Source organism: Phaethon aethereus (assembly GCF_964289735.1).
Source record: "Phaethon aethereus genome assembly, chromosome: 2".
Taxonomy (NCBI): domain Eukaryota; kingdom Metazoa; phylum Chordata; class Aves; order Phaethontiformes; family Phaethontidae; genus Phaethon; species Phaethon aethereus.
In genome coordinates, this window is record NC_138582.1 from 128,584,016 (window position 1) to 128,607,166 (window position 23,151).

The 23,151-nt window shown below is 41.5% G+C and overlaps 1 protein-coding gene across 1 annotated transcript in view; it reads right to left on the minus strand.

Annotated features, from left to right (window-relative positions):
• RARB (retinoic acid receptor beta) overlaps window positions 1-23,151 on the minus strand; it is a gene marked incomplete at both ends in the record, with an annotated part of 193,446 nt that overhangs the window by 90,172 nt on the left and 80,123 nt on the right. Inside the window, 2 exon segments of the mRNA XM_082015158.1 lie at window positions 3,381-3,420; window positions 3,422-3,468. Of these exon segments, the coding sequence (XP_081871284.1) occupies window positions 3,381-3,420; window positions 3,422-3,468 (87 nt within the window).

The window sequence follows — 23,151 nt, forward strand, 5'->3', positions numbered from 1 at the left end:
AATGGTGTACTGAAGTGCCCAAGAGCGTGCTAAAAACATTTTGATAGATAGCCAAGTCATTTATCTAAATCACCGTCAGAGCAGCGAAGCATCCTGCAAGCTTTTATGCAGAGTATAAGGTGATGTTTTCTGGAACTTTTTGTCATTTCTCAAACTTGAAACTGTGGTGTTGAAGTACCTCCATTGTTTACCACCTATGTATTTCAGCAACAAATCAAGACTCCATAACTTAATAACACATTTTCAGAAGTGTCCTACCACTAACTCTCCCTCCTCCGTTACCAGCGCAACACTGCCTGAATCTCAAGGTATAGAAATAATTGATGGTTAAACTCAAAGGGTGTTCACAGTAAGTAGTTTTCTAGCAAAACAGCAACTTCTTAGAGCAACAAAGTGAAGAAGAAAGGTGGCAGCAAGGTCAGTACAAAGAAATATTGCCTTTTCTTTGGAAACTTAAAACTACTGTCTGATTTTTGGAATGGCACCTACCCACTGCAATTCCACATCTTTGCAAGAACTGTACAGAGCAGCACTTTGATTGCTTGGCTGCTCTGCTAAAATGCACTTTGAGACAACATGCATCCAGATTATCAAACGTGCTACAAAATTAGATTAAGGAGGCAAAGAAAAAAAAAAAAGCAACTATCACAGAGATGTTACATAAATTTGTCCTTCACTGGTTGGAGTTTTTGCAAGTATTTGCTGCATTATATTGTAATTTCACGTGTTCCTGCTTGGCTCCGCAACTGTTGTTAGGATCAATATGCTACATGAGAAGGGATAAACAGAAAGCAGCCCGATGCTTCTTTCCTTTTTCCTTTCTTGCCGAAAGGAGAGGGGGGGAAAAAAAAAAAAAAAAGCTTGCAAACCACATTTTGCACAAAAAACCCTCCCCCCACCCCTCAGAACCCCTACGCTTAATTACAAGTATTTCTTTTTTAAATACATGCAAATAAAAATAATAACAGTAATAATAATAATCATTGTTTTAAAGTGGAAAAATAACAGTTGGGACCTACATTGAGCACTGTGCCGGTGTTGCCACTCTGTTTGTGCCAATCCACTGAAGCATGCTTTGAGAGCCTTCTCCTGGAGCATGCAGGAAGACGGACTCGCAGTGTAGAAATCCAGCATCTGAGCAGGGCTCACTGCTAGAACATCCATACAGTCAAACATGATTCCCCCTGCACAGAATGCCTGCAAAAGTGCTTTCCTCTAGGTGTGGAGGAAAATGGCACATAAAAGTACACCCAACTCCATCAAACTCTGCCCCTTTTTTGGCACGTAGGCTGTTGGTCTTTTTCCCAGACCAGAATCATGAATTATGACAGACAACACAGCTAAAAGCCTGTAATTGATCCAAATGATCATTTACCATTTTCCAGGCTGCCCAGCCAATCCAGCAAGATGGGGGGAAGCGAGCCGCATTCCAACTTTTAGCTCCCATCCATTCCCCCCCCAAATTGTCTCTAGAGTCCGTGCGGCTCCCCGGGCGCTGGCCGGGTGCCCGCCGCGCCCCGCGCCGCGCCGCCCGCCCGCCTCCCCGGCACCCACGGCGCCGGTGGGGACTCGGGATCCCCCTCGGCCGCGAATAGATCCTTCTGCCTCCGAACAGCTCACTTCCTACTACTTGTGTCACAGGGAATGAAGGATTGAATTGCCTAATATATGCGAGTGAACTTTCCGTGAACCCTTCCCAGGCTGCTAACCTTCAAATGACCCAAGCGGTCTGACATCACCAGCTCCCAGGATTCTCACACGCCTTCACAACTCCCAGCAGCCCCGCAAAAAAAGCAGGCAGGCGGGCAGGCAAACACTAGCCCCGGCCCCGCCGGAGTCGCCCCGCTGCCGCTGAGCGGGCGGCACCGGCGCGGGTGCGGACGGGAAGGCCAACTTGCAAAAAGACACAAAATAATAAAGTAATACCAATTAAAAAAAAAAAAAAACCCACACCACCCCCCCCCCCCCCAAAAAAACCAAACAATCAACGAGGAGGAGGGGAAGGGGGGTGGGAATTGAGCCAGCGATGTTTTTGGCGGTTGCAGAGAACGGAGGGTTTTTAAACTCCAGCTCAATTTGATAAAACTTCTGTGCCCCCCCCAACCCTTCCCGTTCCCTCCCTCTCCGGAGAGGCCACGGGCAAGGCGCAGGCATCAGCCGCCATACCACAGCCTTGGACACGGGCTTCGCCCCAGCTTCTGAGGGGGGAAGTCTCACGGAGCAACCTCACCCTAAGCCAGCCCCACACACACCAGTGGGAACCCCTGTTTGACGTCACCAGCAAAGATGATGGACCTCACAGGCCTGACCCTGCTGGGCTGGGGTTGGGGGTCAGGCCCCGACTCTCCCCACCACCCCCTACCCTCGCTCCTAAATCACACAGAGGTGTGTTATGGCTGCAGCAGGGCCTGGCCATGCTGCCTGGTGGGATTTGGCAGGCACCATTGCCTGGGAGCGCCTGTCCCTACCACTCAGCCTGGGGCAGGAGGCAGCCACACGACCCCTCTTCTCCCCGGCCTGGGGGCCACTGGGTCCTGCCTGTCTCTGATTAGCAGAGAGGGGCCAGGGCTGCTGCGTGGCCCCGCAGGGGCTGTATCAGCTTTCAGTGGGCTAATGAGCCCCAGCTCCTCTGGGGGTGAGAAAGGCCACGAGCAGCTCCGTGAAGAATGGGACCCACTCCAGGGTGCCAGGAGAGGTGATGGTGGCCACCGCGTCCCTGGGGCATGCAGCCCTGGCCACCCCCTCACAACCATTTTGAAGGCACGGGGCTGCTCCCACCAAAACACCCGCAGAGGTCTCAGCGAAACTGTACTCCTGGCAGCCCTCCCTCATGGCAGGAGTTTCCTGCCAAGGGAAAGTCAAGGGTTTCCCGGGTCTGTGGCCAGGATGCCACAGCCAGTAGGGCAACCATTTGCATCAAGCCAGCAGGGAGCCCTGTGATTTTTAAGGAAAATAACCACCTTCTGCAAAGCCTAGCTCACAGAGAGGCTCTATCAAGGTCTCCGCCAGGCTCCATCGAAGCCTCCACCAGTCCTTATTCCTACGGACACTTTAAAAATTAAAAACAGCCTGGAAACACTCCCGCTGCCCCACTGGAAAGGACATGAGCTCAACAACCATGTGCATGCTTTCATTTTAAGGGAGCAAGCCAAGTCGCCTCAGCCCTGGCGGGACTGAGCACCGGCCTGGAGCGAGGTTTCCCGAGGCACGGAGGAGCCCCGCTTCCCGCCCCAAAGCTAGCTCGGGTTCAGAAACTGGAAAATTAAACCCTTGCCTGTTTCTTGAAAAGCCCAAGATGGGCATCAGGCAGAGAGCGGGACGCTGTGCACAGACATGGCACACAACTGGCAACCGTGAAGAAACGCCGGGGAGAGACTCACTCTGGGACCTGCGCAGCCACTTTAATGGATGCGGTGTCCCCCTCTCCACAGAAAGTCCTTTCATGAACTGAAAGCTGTCTGACAATGCCTACAGATTGTATTAACAAAATTTCTCACACAGGTTCAAGAATTAAAAAAAAAAAAACAAACCAAAACACCCCAAAACAACCCCACCCCCCAGCACACACACTTGTTCCCTGAAACTGATATACCCACATTGAAAACCAGTGGCCAGCAAAAAGTCTTGCTGCAATCTGGAAGTAAATCCGTTTGAAGAGATAAAAACAAAAGCTTTTCTGAGCCTCCTTCCCCTCCGACAGGAGAGCTCTGGCTGTCCCTGCAGCAGGCAGCCTCTCTTCCCCATCTCCCCTCCAGGCTGAAGAGTTACAAACACTGGAGTTTAACAGCGTCTTTTTAAGGATTTTTTAAAGACTTTCTTGGTCCTTCGGGGTGTCCTCCCCCAGACCGAACTTCTCCAGCTGAAGAAGCCCCTGACACTCTGTAATCCAAAAATTACACACAGTGCACGTTTATCGAAAAAGCCATCCTTCAGGGAAGGCTTGTTTAAACTGTATCAGCACAGCAAGCAACGTTCTCTGCATTAAAAAGGCAAGTGGAAAAGTGGCTAATTTTTCGTTAAAATCTCAGCTGGCTTCGTTGCTACAATTTTGTTTTGAGTAGTGAAGCTAAATTAAGAGACAGTATTTTCTACACAGATGACACAGAACACACGAGAAGTTTGGAATATGTAACGCGTCGGCGCAAAAATAACTGGAAAGGATGATATAAAACACAGTGCGTTTTGCCAGTCTCCAATTTAGGGAGAAAACAGCATTTTGCGTGGACAAAGGTTCTATGAACAGTTCAAGTTTCTGCCAAGAAAAACATATTGCTCATGTGAGCTAAAATAAACAAAATCAGACAAACAAAAATACAGTTATGTTTATTCCATTAGCAGTCTTATAATACCGTATTTAAAAATAAAACCTGCCCATTGCACCTCAAAATATAGACTGGCAACTTCTGAAAGTAAATGTCAGGAAGTCACGCTTAACTGTGTATGAACTGAAAAAGATGGCTTTTTCTCACTGTATCTAAATGAGACAGGTAGCCCATCATGTTTTATTACGAATAATAGTTGTGCTGATGCTTATACTTATTATTAAACCCACATGTAATTAACAAATTCTTCAAATAGCCTAATGGTTTGCTCACATACTATTTCTACAGTACAGTAATTTATGACTCTCCTATTTTACTCTGAAATATCATGATACTTGTTTTTCTTGAACAGAGTATCAGGAAAAGCTACTTTCATAAAAATGGTATTTTCTAATTTAGATCAGGACTAATCATAATTATTGTGATAACTAATAGCCCTCTAATTCAAATGTAATGAAACTTTAAGTATTGCTACATATTTTAAATGTCTATCCAGCACCCATAGAAGTGCAAGTAGGCAACAATTCTCCAATATCTTCCACTTTATCCATGCAAAGAAATTGTCATTTCACGTCACTGCTTTGATCTGTTTTCTCTCAGACTGTGATGGCAGAAACTTTACAATAAACATATTCTTAGCCACAAGTGAAATAAAAAGCAAAAGTTCGAGTCAGAAATCTATTTCCTTTGGTGTTACTGTATATTTGTCAGTGTGACATAGCACATTTGAAACCCATAATCATAAAACAAAAATTTACAGCCAAGGTTTAGGGTCTACATCTGTTTCTCTGGTTTTTGTACCGCAATTACCCACTGGACAATTCAGAAAGCAGCACTATGAATCATGTACTGCACACATGTTTGTGCTGGTCACTTTTTCGTTAGTGCAAGAGGCTGAGGATGCCATAATATGCTTCACCAAGAGAGAGAGAGCATTAACTAGAATTAGGATGAGTGCATTGGGTGCTCTAATAAAAATGACTTCACTAGAAGCAACAGAGTATTCCTGAAATACTACAGGCATATTTATAGGATGGAAAAATTAAGAAGTACATGCAAAAATTCTCCAAAAGGTACCTCAGGGGAAGCAGACTTTTTTTTTTTCCCCATGCATTTTACTATTAATCAAATGTAGCACTCTCTTGAAACAGTTTTGACAGCAGAGTAAATGGTTACTAGTGAATGATGTGTGTGTTTAAGCAGTGAAAGCAGAGACAAAGTGATGTTTTCTTCTACTCCCTAGGCAAGAGCTGACACTAAGCTTGCTGCCTCAGCTTTGATACTCACAGATTCCTTTGTGTCAGTTGCTGGGAGAATCACTGGCAGTTCACTAACCCTGCCTCACACACAGGGGCTTTGATTTTTACCTCTTCATTGAGAATAGATGTTAATATGAAACAGTACTTGTCTGCCTTGGAGCTTTATTTTCTCTCTCTCCCCCCCCCCCCCACTGGTGATACCGGGTTTCAAATCTGAAAACCTAGCCCCCCCCCCCCACTTCACTACATGTATTTTTTTTTTACTGTTGCAGAATGTTTTCCTCATGTCTCAAGCACAAGAATGATGTCAGGAGATTATGGGGAAGAAATTCAGTGGGCCACAAGAGAATGGCTGAATATTTAAAATTCCAAGGTAGTCCTGAGGAAATGGGTATCAATCCTGAGCAAGAAAGGCCCTGAAGAAAATAAAACAGTAAAATTACTGGCACAAATGGCATGGAAAAACATGAAGTACAGTGAAATTAAGTCAAAAAGGGGTTTCTTGTGACTGCTATATGCTACTATGCACAACTTGCAATGACTGAAACAGGAATTTACACGTAACAGGAAGAATTACTTCAGGCCTGAAATATAACAGCAACTAGCAAAAGACTACTCAGTGCAGAGCAGTATTTTATTTTAGATGGGAAAAGCAGAGTTAGTCAGCTCCAGACCCAGAACTTGGGCATGCAACCAGTCTGCAAGTCACTTACCGATAAGGCTTTTTGTCTGTTTTAATCAGTGGATATGTAATTGTAAAGATGCCTTTAAAGCTGATTGCATAACTTAAAGGCTATAAAAATAATTCACCTCCACAAACTTGAGCACACGACCATGTTTCTTAGAACCCATACTGCATTTTACACTCCTCTGGCCTGGAGCCAGGGGAAGAAAACTGCCCTAGATGATAAAACTGTAAGTGTATCTGGTTCAGCCACCCATTTCTAAGAGTGACTGCTACTAGACCTTTCTAAGGAAAATACAGGAAACCCTAGTGATCAGTAAAGTATAACTCACCCATAGGTCCTCTAATAGCCTGTTCTCTAACAGCAAATCACTTAAGCATTAAAGCATGAGATTTAATATCCTTTCCAAATTTGTTTTTGGTAATAGCCCTGATATTCCAGATATTAATATATAGCCAATGTCTTTTTGGATTGTGATAAATTCGTAGCTCCATGACACAGAAGGAGATAGTAAGTTATTGGGCTTTGAGACAAAGAAGGATAAGTATTTTTTTAAAACCACTGTAAAACTCCTCCACTTGGCAAATAAAGGAAAACACAGACCAAACCGCACCTCTCTGAGTCCCCAAAGGCTGACTGCTGTAGGGTCCAGAAAGGTTGGTGAAGAGGCAATGACATCATGTGCCTAAAGAGGGGATGACATGCATTTTTGAAGAATATAAAAAGAAAAAGCATTATTACATTAAAAATTGGCTACATACTGAATCTACACTTGCTGTTCAGGAGGATCCTGCAGTGCAAACAGCACAGCTAAATGGTTGCCAGAAAAAAATAGAAGCGGCGGGGGGGGGGAAAGTTTGTTTCATTTTGTTTTCTTTTTAAATTACCAGAAACTGCTGTTTCAAGGTTTAGCCAAGAAATAGATTTTTACTGCTAGCCTATAAATCCCTCTAAACAGAGAGTTATAATGGAAATGCTGAGGTAACTGGAGTGCCATGCATGGCACTGACACATTGCATTATATAATCCAGGGAGAATGAAGGCTGGGAGATCTATAAAACTTAAGTAGAAGCAAGATGTAGGAAAGAGCAGAAGAGCAAGTAGAAATATTGAAAAGTAGAAATATTGAATATTAAACTGCAGAGAATACTTCTTCTAACAATAAAGCTTCCTATATGCTGAATATGCTCATGGTTGGCTGAAGGCGAAAGAGCACAGAGCTCCATTAAAAATAAAATAGAGATTCCAAAAGGCTATCTGAATAACTGTTTTGTTTCTGCCTTTTTTTTTTTTTTAGGGAGGGAAAGAAAAAGAAAGTTACCTAACAAAAGGGTAGTATTTCCTGATGTTCTGATATCCTGAAAGGTGTCTCACAATGTGTAAATAAGTAACATTGGAACTCTACTTATTCTGCATTTTCTAAACACAGAGAACTTACAACCCTAGCTGTAACCAGAATCAGAGTAGAAATTGGGAAAACAATATTTCCAGAGGTTCACTAATGGCAGCTTAAACTCTTAGCGAAAAGCTAGCCGCAGTGACATTCGTCCAACAGAAGACCAATGTTACCGAGCAGTAACTGGAACTACAGCTCAGTGCAGACATATATCCTAACAAAGATTAACTACTTACTTAACTTAAGGCAGACTTGAGGAGCATTTAGGGCTTGTGCTCCTGCACTGCTGCAGGGCAACCCATATGGAGGGATCCCAGAGGCCAGCAACAGGCGAAACATGCTTGCGCAGAGCCCAGGTCACATAAAGACTGATGCAGACTGGATTGGATTATGCCATTACTGTAAACTGCAACAGACCCACAGCTCAGCAGCTCGACACATGTATTCGTGATAATCCAATTTCCCCTTAGCTGGTTCCCAAACCTGCATCAAAACACTGAAAGAACAGTCCAATAGCCTATCTGTGGGCATCTTAAAGAGCAAAATGAAGGAGTGACTGGAAAACGTGCTGGCATAGCTACTTGGCTAGCAGAGGTAATGACAGCAATGACAATGTGGTGACACCACCTGAAATCCGCTGGTAATCATGATCATCATGCCAACACCTCTAACCCGCCTGTTGCCCTGATGCACTCTACAATGACACCTTTGTTTTATCAGCAGATGTGCTTTCTGTTTGGGCACAGTTTGGGGAACAGCCTGCATGAATTTCTGCTGTAAATGAGGTGGGATTACCCACAAACTGAAGAGTGTATTTGGCAAATTTGTGCCCCTTTTCTTCTGTAGAGTGTGTGCCATCGATACTGTGTGAATTAACTGAGGGCAGGTGTCCTCTCAGGAACATTGTTATCACAGTAACTTCATTGATGTAGCCTGAAAAGTAAACTTTGCTAACGGGGTCCATTTTACAAGCACACAGGTTGTCATAGTGTAACTATTGCTGAGCAGGTAAGGGATTCTATATATCCCTTTTATGCTACAATAACTGACCACGATTGGGCTGCTGCAGGTACAACTCTTTCAGAAAGGAAAGATCATTTTCTCACCCTACGTCATTACACCAATGTAACATTCAAACTAGACAAGATCTCAGCAAAAATCAGCCTGGGCTGGGCTCCACTTGCATTCAGAACAAGCAGTGGCAGGATGGAGGATGTCCAGTCTAAAACACTTGCAAGACATTTTCTGGTTTACAAACTCCACGAGAACACACTTATAAAATTGTTCTTTGGTACATTCCTCAAATTCTACTTGATTTCTGCAATTTACGGCTACAAAGAAATATCTGCATGGTCTCAACCTGTTTGATTAAGCCTGTCCCATATGACTAAATAGATCTGCAAGTTCCCGTATCTTTGGTCTGCAAGGTTCCAATATAGGGCCACAGAAAAGACTGAACAACCAGTCATATTATGGCCGTGCTCAGGGAATCACGACTGACACACGCGCTTTAACTGAAGAGCACTTACAGAGCTGGGGTGCAGTTGGAGACTGTGGTGGTCAATAGCATATTGCCCCAGGCATTGTGCACTATCATGACTTTTTTGTCCTTCTGGGACCTTTTGTGCCACATGTAGTGGAGAATGTGCAAGGTGGTCTCTAACCAGGTTTGACGGGTCTATAAAACTATAAAATCTATCAAATTTGTTTTGCATAAACCAGACCAAATCTCTTCATTTTGATATCTTGAGCCTTCTTCTGACTGTATAGGCCTTGCCATCACACTGAAAAGAACAGTCCTTTTAATCCATCCACAGTTTTGGGCAAATGTCTTCAAGAACAGGCTTCTCATGCATGGGACACTAATCTTCCACGTATTCTTATCAGGCTGGCAGAAGAACAGACTGCACCTGTCTTTATATGGAGACATACAACGAAGAATGTGTGGAAAGAACCTCTTTCCTTTGCAAAAAAGGCTCTGAGATCTCACCCTTGCTGCATCCATCCATTCTGTCTTTGGCATGAAGTATCCCAAGGGATATGCCAGAAGACAGAGCTGTAGCCCAACGTTTTCAAAGAATTATCAAGACTGATGGATGGGGAAAGTAAGCCTCAACCCAAAGGAGTTTTAGTAACAGGAATGAGGCATGTACACTCTCAATTCTGAGAAATGTGCTAGAATTCCCCTTAAAAAGTACAGCATCATGTTATCTTCAACCAGATCCTAAACGACTAAACTAAAGTTAGTGAATATGTTATTTAAAGACTTTAAAAAGTTAAAGTTCCACCTTCTGGATTCCTAAATTTGTCTAAAACTGGTTAATTTATTTTATTTTTTTACAAACAGATTTGCTAAGAGTACAAGCACAACCACTGATACTCAAGCCTATTCTGCTAGCTGAACAATAAGGGAACGTTATGTCACTCAGAGGCAGGACTGCACAAGCATGTAAGAAAGGCTAAGAGCTTTGCCAACATAAATTATCAGACAGAACCTCACTGGAAAAAATGAGGCACAAAGATCTAAGTGAAGTGTAAAACTTACTGAGAATTGAACGACATGTTGACAAATACCACTCCACTCTCTTGCTTCCTATCAGAACCCAACAGCTGAAGCAGAGATTCCTAAGTAGTGTTTTTACAGGCCAAGCTTAGTCTCTCCCTCATCTTATCAGTAGCCTTCAAAGGGACTGTGGGTGGATCTCCTCCAGGAAAAAAGAAAAAAAACAAAAAACCCCCCTCAGGAGTGCCACCTCTTCCATATGAGTATATTGGCGCAACCACAGAGGCTTTGCTTGAGCTGCAAGACTTTGAGAAAACACACCTGGCTCTTCTAAAGGAGAAATTAAAGAATTCACGCTTCAGCCCTCTAGCCTTGAGTGGCCTTAAGAAGAGGAATAGCTAAAGAGTCTAATTATGATGCTGGGAAAATCAATACTGGCTTCTTGAAATATCTTAGGCAGGAAGGACCAGCTTAAGGTTGAGACATTCAGCCACTCTTTTTGCACAAGCAAATGGGCTGAAGGCTACATGCACAGGTGAGAACAGACACGCAGAGGAAGGCTTTCTGGAAGACTGAAAGCAAACCAAGGCATGTGCTACTCTGAAGTTCCTTGGGAAACCTCATCTTTTAAAAGTTTTCTAGTTTTGGTGCAAGAGAGATCTTTCTACACACTAGTCAAAGTTGTCAAAAGTAGCATTTTCAGGGATAAATGCACGCCATTGTACTGTTATTTTTCTGACTTTGGTGTGGAATACAATTATTCAAGACTCGGTGGGAGAGTATGAAAGGAGCAGGAGTGTAATTCCAGTTCAGAAAAACTCCAATAACTGACAACACGTAAGAAACACAAGATAGATGCATTGTATTGTTGGGCTGAGTCTCATTGGCTGGAAACCCCGAGTCTCCCAGCAGGACTCAGTTACATAGCAACTCCTGAGGGCAGATTAACCCTTTCTCAGTTAACGTATCTAGCATGATTTAAGAGACCTTTTCCCCCTCCTGCTTCAGAATAATTTTGTACGTTTGCAAAAAACGTTTGGAAAAAATGAGTTGAGTGCTACTAGGGTAAAAGCAAAGCTATCTGACGATGCTGATGGTCCAATGAACAGAGAACACAGGGAGTTCAGGTCGGTCTAAATTATATTTTATATCAACAGGTGTTGTGACATGCACAAAACATACAACGTATTTTTCATCAAATGTTTCATGGTTAGTCTGTGGGGATCCTATCCGGACTGCATTTATCAAGTACCAGTGGTCTCTTTCACCCAAATTCTGCCCACACATTGACTTCTGTCTAGGTAATTACTGAAGCATTAAAAAGTCCTCAGCTGGTAGAGGTAGTACTTATTTAATCTGTAAGAGAATTTTTCACCATCAGAGAATGTGTTGTTTTCATCCAAAATTGTACAGGCTGACTACTGTAAACTCTCAGAAAACTCCTGCAAATCTTATGATACTAGTTTGTTTGGAGTTTTTTCCTAATAGTCCTTTCTAATTACTGGCAACAAATAATGACATGAGAATCTCAAATTATTTCATTACAGCAATTTTTGTATTTTGTTTTTAGAACTGCATTACATTTACGTGTATAAATGTTATATGCACAAATATGTATATACAATTAACATAATAATATTACTGCTTTCCTGGTTATCAGGAATAACCAAGTTTGAATCTAAAAATGTCAACATCCAGGACAACAAAGACTGCTAAAGCTCTCTGTTTTTAAGATGTTATAATTCAGCCCTGTTAGTGTCCCCCCTTGTGAGAGAGCGAGATGGACCCGGGGGACCAGGCAGGGCACATGTCCTCACTCAGGGCGTACCTCACATGGCCACACTCCACCGTTGTGAGCCACAGCTGTGTACTATTAGGAAAAAGGAGCTACTAGGTTTCCGGTGGAGAGAAAATAAAAGATCAGACTGATGTCATACACACTTATTTTTGACCGTCTTCTGGTCACATTTAGTGAGAACCACCTATTTCATTTCTTCTTTTCCTTATTCTTACACCCCAAAACTGGACTCCTGGTACTATGGGCACTAACCAAGGCCAAGAAGGGCAGGCACCATTAACACTTCCCCATTTCAGACAAGCAGGGTAAGCCTATACCTTTTCTTTCTTTCAGAAGACCCAGGATGCTCTCAGATGAAGGTTCAGAGGAGCAAAGCTTTGAACCAAGTTGTCTTCTGCTCCTCTTCCCTCACCTACCATCCTCAGACGCGGACACAGCAAGTTCTATAACACACACCTCCCACCAACATCTCCTCTTCATGGAGGATATTCATGCCTCAGTAGCAGCTCCTAACCTCCCCCAGGCCAGAAGTAGTCAGAAGAAACCAGAAATTAATTTTTATCACTTCCCTGATAACACAGGGAATGTTGTTAAAGTTTCTTTTTTTCTTAATTACTTAAAAAAAAAAAAGGTAATCTTTGTATGTTTGCAAAAGGACTACATACATGTTTAAGACACACCTCCCTTTTCCAAACATTTCACACTCTAGAAGTTAATCTGTATTTTCTTTGTATGGTTCTCATAGACCACTTGTAAATCCAGATGGGATAGAAAGATACCATTTTAAATTATATTTATTATTTAATTTGGCTTCTTGCATATCTTGAAAGCTCTTCTTGAATAACTTAGCTGCTTACTTCATAAAACTAAGAGTATCAATATAGTAGATGAGAGACTAGTCCAAAAAGAGGTATTTCAAAAAATATTTTGTGGTCTGAAAATTAATTAGCAAGAATCAATGTCATTTCTTATTGTGGATTTAAAAAAAAAAAGTACATATTTTGCTATCATTATTCATCTAAAACTATCACTGATGCCATTGGAAACAGCCTCTAAAAGGGTAAAACCTGAAGGACTAGGTTCAATGTGCTTGTGCTCTGTTGAAAGTACCTTTTCGTACAAATGCCAACACACACCTATCAAATAACTGTGTTCTTCATTAAACTAATGCTTTCCTGCATAATAAACAAGGTGGTACAAAATATAGGTGTATTCCCATGTCCTGCTACTAAGGTAGGCGATATCAAAATAAATCTGCAACCATATCATTATATCAATCTCCAGTATTACTGCATCAGTACTATAACCATAATTAACTAGCTGCAGGTCACATTTCTAATAAATCTTTAGAAATTAAATGTATAATTTGTCAAAACCATATGCCTTCATAAATTGATTATTCAGAATTTAGAAGCTTTTTAATTAGGAAGAAATTTATGCAATACCATGTGTAATAATTACGAATCAGCTCTTCTGTGATATTTTTGTACATCAGCAAAAATTAAAACATTGGAAAACATTACCAGGTCATTGCAGTATTTCAATGTCAAAAGAAACACATAGTTTAATTGTAGAGGTTAAAGATATTTTCCCGTATCTTTTACATCTTACATAGCTTTATGATCTCAGGACTGGAATCATTAACCAAATACAAAATCAATGAGAAAAAGATCTAATTTGACCATTTTCAAGTGCAGAGTCACTAAAAATGATTTATGCCACTGTAAAACTTTTTTACCATGGTTCTATAGTTTTACTAAACAGCATATATTCTAAGTCAAACTTCTATTTTTTACTACACTAAACAGTATTTTGCTTCTCTCATCTCTTCCAGCTAAAATTCCAAAAGCCTTTAACACTTTAAAAACGTCGCCTTTGTAACGAGCATCAGGAGGAGGGCTACAACCCTGGTTTCCAAATGGAGGAAAAGAGAGTTAAGCGATACTCGTTCACGGCACACAAGAAGCAAACGTTGTACTCCAGCTCCCCTGCTCTCCCCTCCCGTGCTTTCACCATGGGCCTATTCAGACCCCACACCCCCACAAGGGCTCCGGGTACTTCTATCAACATTTCATAGGAGAAGATTTTTTTTGACAGAGAACACAAAAGCTGCTTTGTTGGAAGTCTGGACACTTTTTTTCTACCTAATAAAAACATGAATAGAAGTGGGACCTCAGCAAGCATATGGCAGAAAGTCTGGACTAACTGAAAAAAGGGGCCTAGAAGAGTTTGCTCTCTGTCATTCCCCAACGTGTTTACTGCTGAATGTATATGGTGTAAATAAGGAGTATGCAGAGCGGGCCATAATGGAACATTGTTTATGTGCACATCCTGGCAAATGCATATACAGCAGGGAGACTATTTCCAAGCAGAACATAAACACAAAGGGGGAGTGATGACAAACAAGTATTCCAAGGAAAGAAAAATGTTATTCCATATACAAACCAAACAAACTAAAGTGGTTTCTCCCCTACTAGGATCCAACTGGCAGCTCTCAGTGGCACACACTATGTAGCTGTTAGAGAAATGAGAGACATCCCAGGCTTACTGGTTGGTTTCCTTTTTCTTAAGCGACCTTATTATGCTCCCAATATCAAAAGGAAAAACACAGTTAAGATTTTATTTTACTCTCTTGCAAAAACACAACAAAACAGAACAGCCCTTTCAGCCTGAGTAAGAGCTGGGGAGATACAGCTGATGCCAAGAAAACACCATAAGGAATTAAGCCACGGCTTTCCTATTCCGAGTTCCCACTGAAAGATACAGAGACAGTTCTTCCTTCTGAAGGTTGCTCCCACAAACCTATTACGTGGCTTTAGCAAGTGACACCAGTGCGACAATAACTTAGAGGTTTTGTGCTCCTGGCAGAATTTTTTTCCTTTTAGTCATTAGTCATAAAAAGGAGGAGGGTTTAGAACACCCAAGTCCCTGCAATTTCAAGATAGCAAACCAGGGGATGAACTTTTTTTTCATGTGGTTAGTTCCAGAGAACAGAGTATCGTGCTTTGACAGCTGCTATGTAAATAAATGGGTGTAATTTTATTCCTTTAAAACTAACTTCAAACACATACCCAAGTAAGGGAGGAAGAAAAGATGACAAGCAGGAAAACACACAGTAGAGTGACAACAAGAACCATAGAAATTCAACTGATAAAGCAGAGCTTTTTATATAATTAATAGGCCTCTCTAGGATATTAGACACTGGAAGCAAGAGGCTTTAGTAAAAGATCATATGGGGTCCAGAACAAAAATACTTTGTGACGTCCTTCACAGAAATGCAGAGCCAGCCTGTGATTTTAAACTATTTTAAGATACTCAGAGCGTGCCTTGCTTTCTCCAAAGCTCTAGACCTGACTCAACAAAGCATGAAACGTAAGTTCAGAACTGGGACCTGCACCTGCACGTAAGATTTCTGCTAGCCTGTCAAAACCTGGCTGCAAATGTCCCATACTCAGACTTTATGAAGTCTTGGGGTTTAGGTGCATCATTCAACTGGAGGAGATAAAGCCCACACTGGGAGTATGTGTAGCACCTTTAAAATATATACACAGTCCTTTAATGGAACTGCATTGCTGTGTTCTTTGGTTTTCCTTTCTCCCAAAAATGTATGCATTCCATTACACAAGACCAACACAACCCTCACAAAGCCTCTCACTGGCCGCTGGTTTAACATTAATACTTTTTTGGAATTAACATCATACTTCAGAATCCAAAGGAGGCTTATTTAATTATTTTTTTAAAATTCCCTTTGAACACACAAACACCCACTCCCTATCCCAACATGACCTTACACACGCCTGCTGCTTGGGTTTATATTCAGCCATTTGCAGAGCTGTACAGAGCCTGCACTGTGCTTCAGGAAACAACACATTTCTAACAATTACTCTTGGCTACATGGACCACTTAGAGCATGGTGACAGTGAAGGTGCAAATGCCAAGTACAAGCTCATGTGCCCTTTCCTCATTACAGAAGGTATTTTTGGTGGCTGAACGCCTTCTGCATATTAGCATCACTGGCTGTATAAAGAGAAGTTTTGTAATGTGTGCTATACTGGGCAGTGAAGCAGGACTCCACCTCCGTCATGGAAAGGTCTTCAGCTTCACAGCAGCTCCTGCCACGGGCAACGGTAGGGCAAAGAGGAGGATCTGCAATGGCTGTTGCAAAGCCAAGTCACACTGAATGCTGTGATGATTGTAAATAAAAATAAGACTCCGCATCTTATCCCTCACCCTTAAAGAAAGGTATTAAAATATGGGAAGAATCTTAAACTATTTTGCCAAAGCTCACAACTTCATTGTGAGATTTAAAAAACCTTTTTCTTCTTTTTATCTAAGTTTCAGCAGTCAAGTGAGCAACTCAATTTTCATTTAAGGAGGAGTCTTCAGCTTTAAAGACTCTGAAGAATGGCCTACAAACATGAACAGACTAGCATGTGGGAAGGCTAGGAAACAAAAGGATAAGGAAGAAATACTTTAAATTACTACTACTAAGCCTTTTAATTTGTATGTCAGTATTAAGATTTATTTTATATTTGAGGCTGGTAACACTGAGGAATTCAGAAATGCTAAAGTGAATTCAGGACCTGCAAAAGAGGCAACAGAAAGGTACTGAAAACACTCTGAGACAAGCTTTGTATTCCTTACTATGTGTTGTTCAAGCTGTGCAATCTTGCATGTTGTTGTTTACTAGATAACTACATAAAAATCGTATTCTTTATATACTCCCCCATCTCTCCTTCAAATTAAAATTGAGTTGTTATTTTAACCTCACTCAACTATGTAATATAGTGATTGTAAATCTTCATGATCACAAAATCCCTTTGATTTATCCCTCAGTTTACTATCTTTAACAAACATAATCCTAAAAACAATACAGAGGAAGATCTTACAGGCCTTCAAATGATGGAGGCGGCACAAGGAATGACTATATATGTAAAGCTACAGCTTCAGGGCTCATGACTTTCCTGTTGGGAGACTTTCTGAATGCTGCTAATAAGGTCCTGCCAATGGGACCAGAAGCATATCTTCATAAAAAAGGCCTTCAGTGTGGGAAGATAAAATTTTCCAGAAAGTTTTTAATAAAAAGCTTATAGATGTGGGATCTGAATTTAACAACAGACCTAAGTATCTCTAAATACATAGGAAAACATGAGTAATATTAAAGGTGGCATGTCCATCCTGCCTGACCCTCACCTCAAGATCTAGAGCATGATCATGACAGCATGTTCAAAGTTTATGTGAAGATACCAGACCTAGCTCTCAACTATTAGTGACCATATGGTACTAGCCAGTTCAGCACAGGAAAAAAAAAGTTTGTGGTTTTTTTTTTTTTTCTGTTCAATATTCCACACTATCACAGCCACAAGAAAATACATGGATATTTATGTCTGCATTTTAGCAAAGTACACCTACCTGGTCTATCAGCCTTTAGCTTTAGCCAAGATGCAGCCACCACCCTGCATCACAACTGATGCTCCGACTGTTTTAGGAATTTGGATTCAAACAACATTTAGCACAAACTCTCTCCCATGAATTCCAGAGGGTCTATGCACAGGCACAGCAATTCCTTTGACTGTACCTACATTCATAAATACGATGGGCCAGAACTCATTTCCAGCTCTGAGGCACAGCTTGCATTCAAAGCATCTCCTACTACATTACATCATTGGCTTGGGGATACCCATGGGGATAGTTCCTCGCTCAGCTGACTCCTGGAACCATGCCTGGCATTGCTGGGGAAAGGAGACCTGTGTGCTGTCAGTATGGACAACTCACAGGACACCATCTCGGTCCATGCTCTGACCCCGCTTGTTTTTCTGATAGCCTTTGAACCTCTGCAGCATCCATGCTTTAGCCAGTAACATGGGTAGGAGCCATGTAAGCCAAAGAGCTCCTCATGGCTTTTGCTGACTCTCAGGACCGTTCATCACATCACACTGTAGTGGAGAAAGAGCCTGTGTGGCTAGGTGTGAGACTTCAAGCCCATGAGAAGTGCTGAAAGCAGGAACTGTGACAGGCACTGTCTTTCCAAGCAGCATTACTAGCAGAGGGCTGGAGTCCTTGCATGAGTGCTCTTTGCTGTCTCTGGAACTGCCCGGTTTGGGGAAGAACTGGCCCCACTTGGCTAGCAATACTTATGCAACGTTTTGAGCTCCTCACTGGACCCACCCAAGGACTCTGATCAACTACCTTCAGGACCTATTGGAAAGTTTTGGAAGTTTGCAGTTGTCTCACCTGTTTGCTTGTCCATGGGTACTCACATATCTTATATAACATCCCCTTACTAAAACCACAGAATTTTTGTGTTGTTTTGTACTGCCTAATATTTAAGTATATATACAAGACGTCAGTGCCTTCAGTGACATCATCCTCTTCTCAAGTCGAGATATGGAGAGATATCTGATGAAAGGGGGGACAGAGATCTTTTCGTTTGCCTTTCCTTCATGTGTTGCCCAAATGGGCTCAGCTTAGGCAGCAATGATGCAGTGCCTCTTTTGATGACATTCTTAAAGAGTCAAAAGTTAGGAAAATATCCTTTAAGCATACCAAGAGGACAGTTTATCACATGGGACTTCTGGTCACCTATCCAGAGTTTAACTGCAACTACAGGATGTCTCTTATTGTCCCCATTGGCACATTAAACTGGAGCTGAGCTTACTCGTCACTTACACTTCATCAAGTTTATTAAAAAAGGTGCAGTAATATCACGAGTACAGTGAAGCTTTTGCTGGTTTCTCATCAGGGAGAAGAAAAAGTGCCACCCTGGTTAGTAAAAATTGCTAAATTTCCCCTAAGTGTAAAGTTTGGTGTTGAGATCACCTAGATGCCCAAGCTTATCACACCAAATTCCCTTCTGGGAAGGTCCTACTTCATCTTCTCTCATTAGCTCAGTCACAACTCTGTCTAATCGTTAGCTAGTCATCTTATTCATCTTTAACCTTGCCCCTTCTAGATAAAAGAAGAACTTGAGCCAAAAAGGCAACCTTTTTAATGTGTGTAATATGCACTCCTTACCCCCTCCTGGATGTCCTCTGTCAAGATGGAAACAGGACTTCTTCCAAGACAAAGAGGTTGATCACCTAGCCGAGATGCCAGAAGGAAATGGATATACTCCTTAGCAAGTGTCATGAAGGCCTACCCCCCAGCACTGGCAAGAGAGAGCCAAGGAGCCAAGACCAGCCAGTCCTCACACCCTTTACTCCCCAGGGACAATGTGGGGTACAGTGCAGCAGGACAGAGTGGCGTAGAGCTGAGCACCATAGCCAAGGGAAAGAAATCCTTTCAACTGTCTCACCCAAAAGCAGGAACTGCTGGAAAGCCAATTTCAGCGGCTACCTGATATTCGGAAAGGAAAAAGCTGGCACAATGAGGCACGACCATGTAGCTTTCAGTAAAGGGGACTTTTAACAGTAAAATCTCTAGACCTGAACCTGTCAGAGGTACCTCCTATTGTAGCTTCCTTATCTTCAACAGGACTTGCTCATGTTCAGCACACTAAAACAAGACCACCTGTTAGTGAACAGAACTGATTTATTTCAAATGGTTGTATTTAGTGATAAGAGTTCTGGAGGTTGACACTCAAACATCCTCCTGAGCTAACCACACTGCTCCCAGGGCAAAAAACTATAAAAGAAATACGAAACTTAAGCATAAAAATGTCATCTTTTGCAGAGGAATAAGATGGAGCAGAGGTTTCTCAAATATTGTTTTTTAACCATTTTTGTGAACTTGATTCTGATCCCCAAATATCTAAGCTGTCAGGTCTGCATGACATTTCCACTGCTGATAAATTATGTTCAAATATATCAGGTAGAGGATGGCCTGCTTGTTTCAAGTACTAATTGTCAATTTTAACGGCTCTTAAGAAAATTTGCAATCCTCGGTTTGTGGAAAATAGCACAGACAGAATTATATGGGCAAAATTTCTTCATTTTCTTAAAGCATTTTCCACAGTTATTTACATTTTAAATTCATATGCTTTCAAAGCCAAGTGCATGCCACAGGAGTGAAGGATTTAAGAATCGTGGGGTTTCTGCTGTTGTTGGTTTTAAGAGTTACGGATACTGGGATTGCTCAGTCTATAGGGAAGTCAGCGTAGTTTGAAAAGTGGATGCATAAACATCTTTATCGCCACAGCAAATGAAACCTGATACTGATTTTTCTTACCCATACAGTAGATGCCATGTCAAGTTACATAGATGTAAATCCACTGGAAATAATAGCTACTCTGAATTACTAATGGTCAAATATAGCAGAACTTGGCCTGACATGAAGGCAGAAAAACAAATATGCAACTGCATATATGAAAGAAAATAGTAACATAATATATTCTTTACTTAAGAACTCTATGAAATATTTAAACACTGACATAAAATAGTTTTCCTATGAAAAATTCGCTGCTGAATTCCCAGGGCCAGCATTTTCAAACCAGGCATTTAAAGCTAAGATAAATACCTTATTAGGTGCCAAGTATTCATAGATCGCAGACACACCAATAACCACTAAGTTGGGCAGGGCAGATGACAATCCAGCAGTGGATTTTAGGGATGCAACCCCTGTCGGTGTCAAATTAAGACTATGCTGCTGATCCACAATCACAAGAGGCAACCAGAAAACCTGGTGGTCTCTGGAAATACTCAGCCTCATCAATGTAGAAACAGAATAGCAAAGTTTAGTTAGTAGTAGTACAGCAATCACATTTAAGCACTGTAAGAAGTAATGCTTTTTTGCTGTTTTAGGGGTTTTTTTTGTACGGCTTTATTTATACACAGGACGAGAAAACACCGCAGCAAGTTTTACCACAAATGGTTTTTTAAGTAGTCTCTGTCTACTACAGAAGTAATTTACCTTTCCATTATCAGTCTTTAATCTTTCGGGAGAATTTGAAAGAGCAAATAAGTTTCTAATCTCAGCCACTGTCTATGCGACGCATTCAAAAAGAAACCCTCAAAGCTCCTTAGATCAATTACATGCGGTGCAAGGCTGGATTTCCTGCTTGTTTGCTTTTGGCCTTGCTGCATATTGGTTCAGGACTCAGGGTCTAACTCAGCTGCAAAGATAATGCAAAACCAGAACGCTTCTTTCCCTCTGGCTGCTGAGGAAATCCCTGCTTTAGATTAGAAAATAACTAATGATTGTGTGTCCCTGTATACTTTGGAGTAGGGCCCCTTATTTTATCTACGTGGCAGCTACCTGTCAACGTGTGGTGCTTGGAGTAGCGCACTGGGAGTTCATACACACCAAGACTATCTAAACAGACCATTAAGTGCTAGTAAAGTAACACATGTGAACGACAGGTCAATAAATTTTAAACAACTTACGTTCACTGCAAAGACCTAGCTGTTCTAGAACAAGCTGTGTTTACATAAAATCAATTTTTACAAGCATCTAAATAATTAGGGAATATACTCCATTAATAATTATATTCTAAGTTCAGTATAATAGTTCCAAAGGAATTCAACAAATCCCTTGCTTGTTTACACAATTTTCTTTTTTTTTCCACAGGTCTGGCTTCTTCAGTAACACCTCCTCTTTACAAAAGATGCACAAATTTCAACTTGTGTCCAAATCAGAAGGAACCGTTACTTTTTATACTAATGTGCCCTGACGCCCGTCCCACTGCCTACGTATGTACCAAATGACTGAGAGGTCAGTAATACACACTTCTAAGCTACGTTGTTATTGTACTACTTTAACAATATTTTTCTAAAATCCATCGATTTACCCAGAGCAGTCTATGTATGCATGGAAAATTGGAATTACCTGAATTTAATATTGGACCAAAAATTCAAAAGCTGTAGATGTAATGATGATTGAGATCTCAACTTCCTGGTCTTCACACAATGTCAGTCTATTAATTTAAAAGCTGCACATGTGTACTCAAATAAACATACACACATGCCGCATGCACTCGCACCCAACTGCAAGTAGACAGCAAATAAAAGAACCCAAATTTCACAATAAAGACTAAACTAAATGTTATCCATCGCTACAATTGCAAAGGCACCGGCAAACCGATTTACAGGGCTGAGTTTCCACTTCATTTTTGTTGCTTTTCAGCTACAGGCAAAAGACTTTAGCATGTTGTGAGCGCTATATATTCACATTTGCCACAAGAACCCATGATGCCATCTGTTCCCTAGAGCGTTTACATAAAGTATGCCAATGCAAACCATCTGCAAACTGTTCTTGCATGTGAATTCTTGTGATAATGCAATGTGGTACATTTGCAATTGCAAGCAAAGACCACTTGAGCTTCTTTGTAATTGCCATGCTTAACTCAGATGTTCTATAGAAACCTCTTCAGAGCAGGATTGTGGGGCATTTTGTCGGTGGTTTTGCTGAAGGCCTTGATGTTAACTCTTAACTGTTTTTTTCAGGTTTCATTACTGCAAGATAATGGTGTACCTTAAGGTAAGGGTGAGAGGAGGGAACACACGAAGCCAGACATCTTCCAGCCCCTTGAGCTAAGAACTTTGAAAAAGACCCTCAGCCTTTTGGATACAAAAAAAGAGCAAGACCTTGGCTACTTAGATTAAGCATCGGATTGTATGAACTGTAGCAGACAACTGTAGGGTTGCAAAGCACTTTAGTTCTTTCCACCCATTCCAGAATTACATTTCAGTTTCTCCTTTGCTCTTCATGACTAATGTTTTTGCTTCTTGTTGTTTTAAAAAGTTGTGAAACAAAATGCTTAGGAACTACATGCTGATATACACAGATATTCTGAGTGGCACGGAAAGTTTCAGAAATAGTAATGGTAGAAAAGGTACACACACGCACATACACACACCAACAGCAGAAATCCCTGCAGATCTTACAGCAGTTGGCTCCCTGGTTAACTCTTTGATAAACAGATAAATTATTAAGACTTCAGACCATTTTCTAGGTTTCTCTAGTTGGTATCTAAATTTTCAATAACCACCTCTCTCCCCACCCAGTGAATTAAAATGCAGAATATCCTATCTTGGGTCAAACCAGCTACTGTAAGTAATCTGCATGGATGTGGGTTCTGCTTCCTTTGCCAAATTACTATAAAAGAAAGAGCGGCCGGTACCAGCACTTAATAATATTTCTTTACCTAGTACAATTTCATGCTTCTATTGCTACCAAATATAATATAACTTCACTCTTCCCTGCTACTCAAACATGCCTTTAGGAAAAACCACTCAGGAAAACAAAGATCTG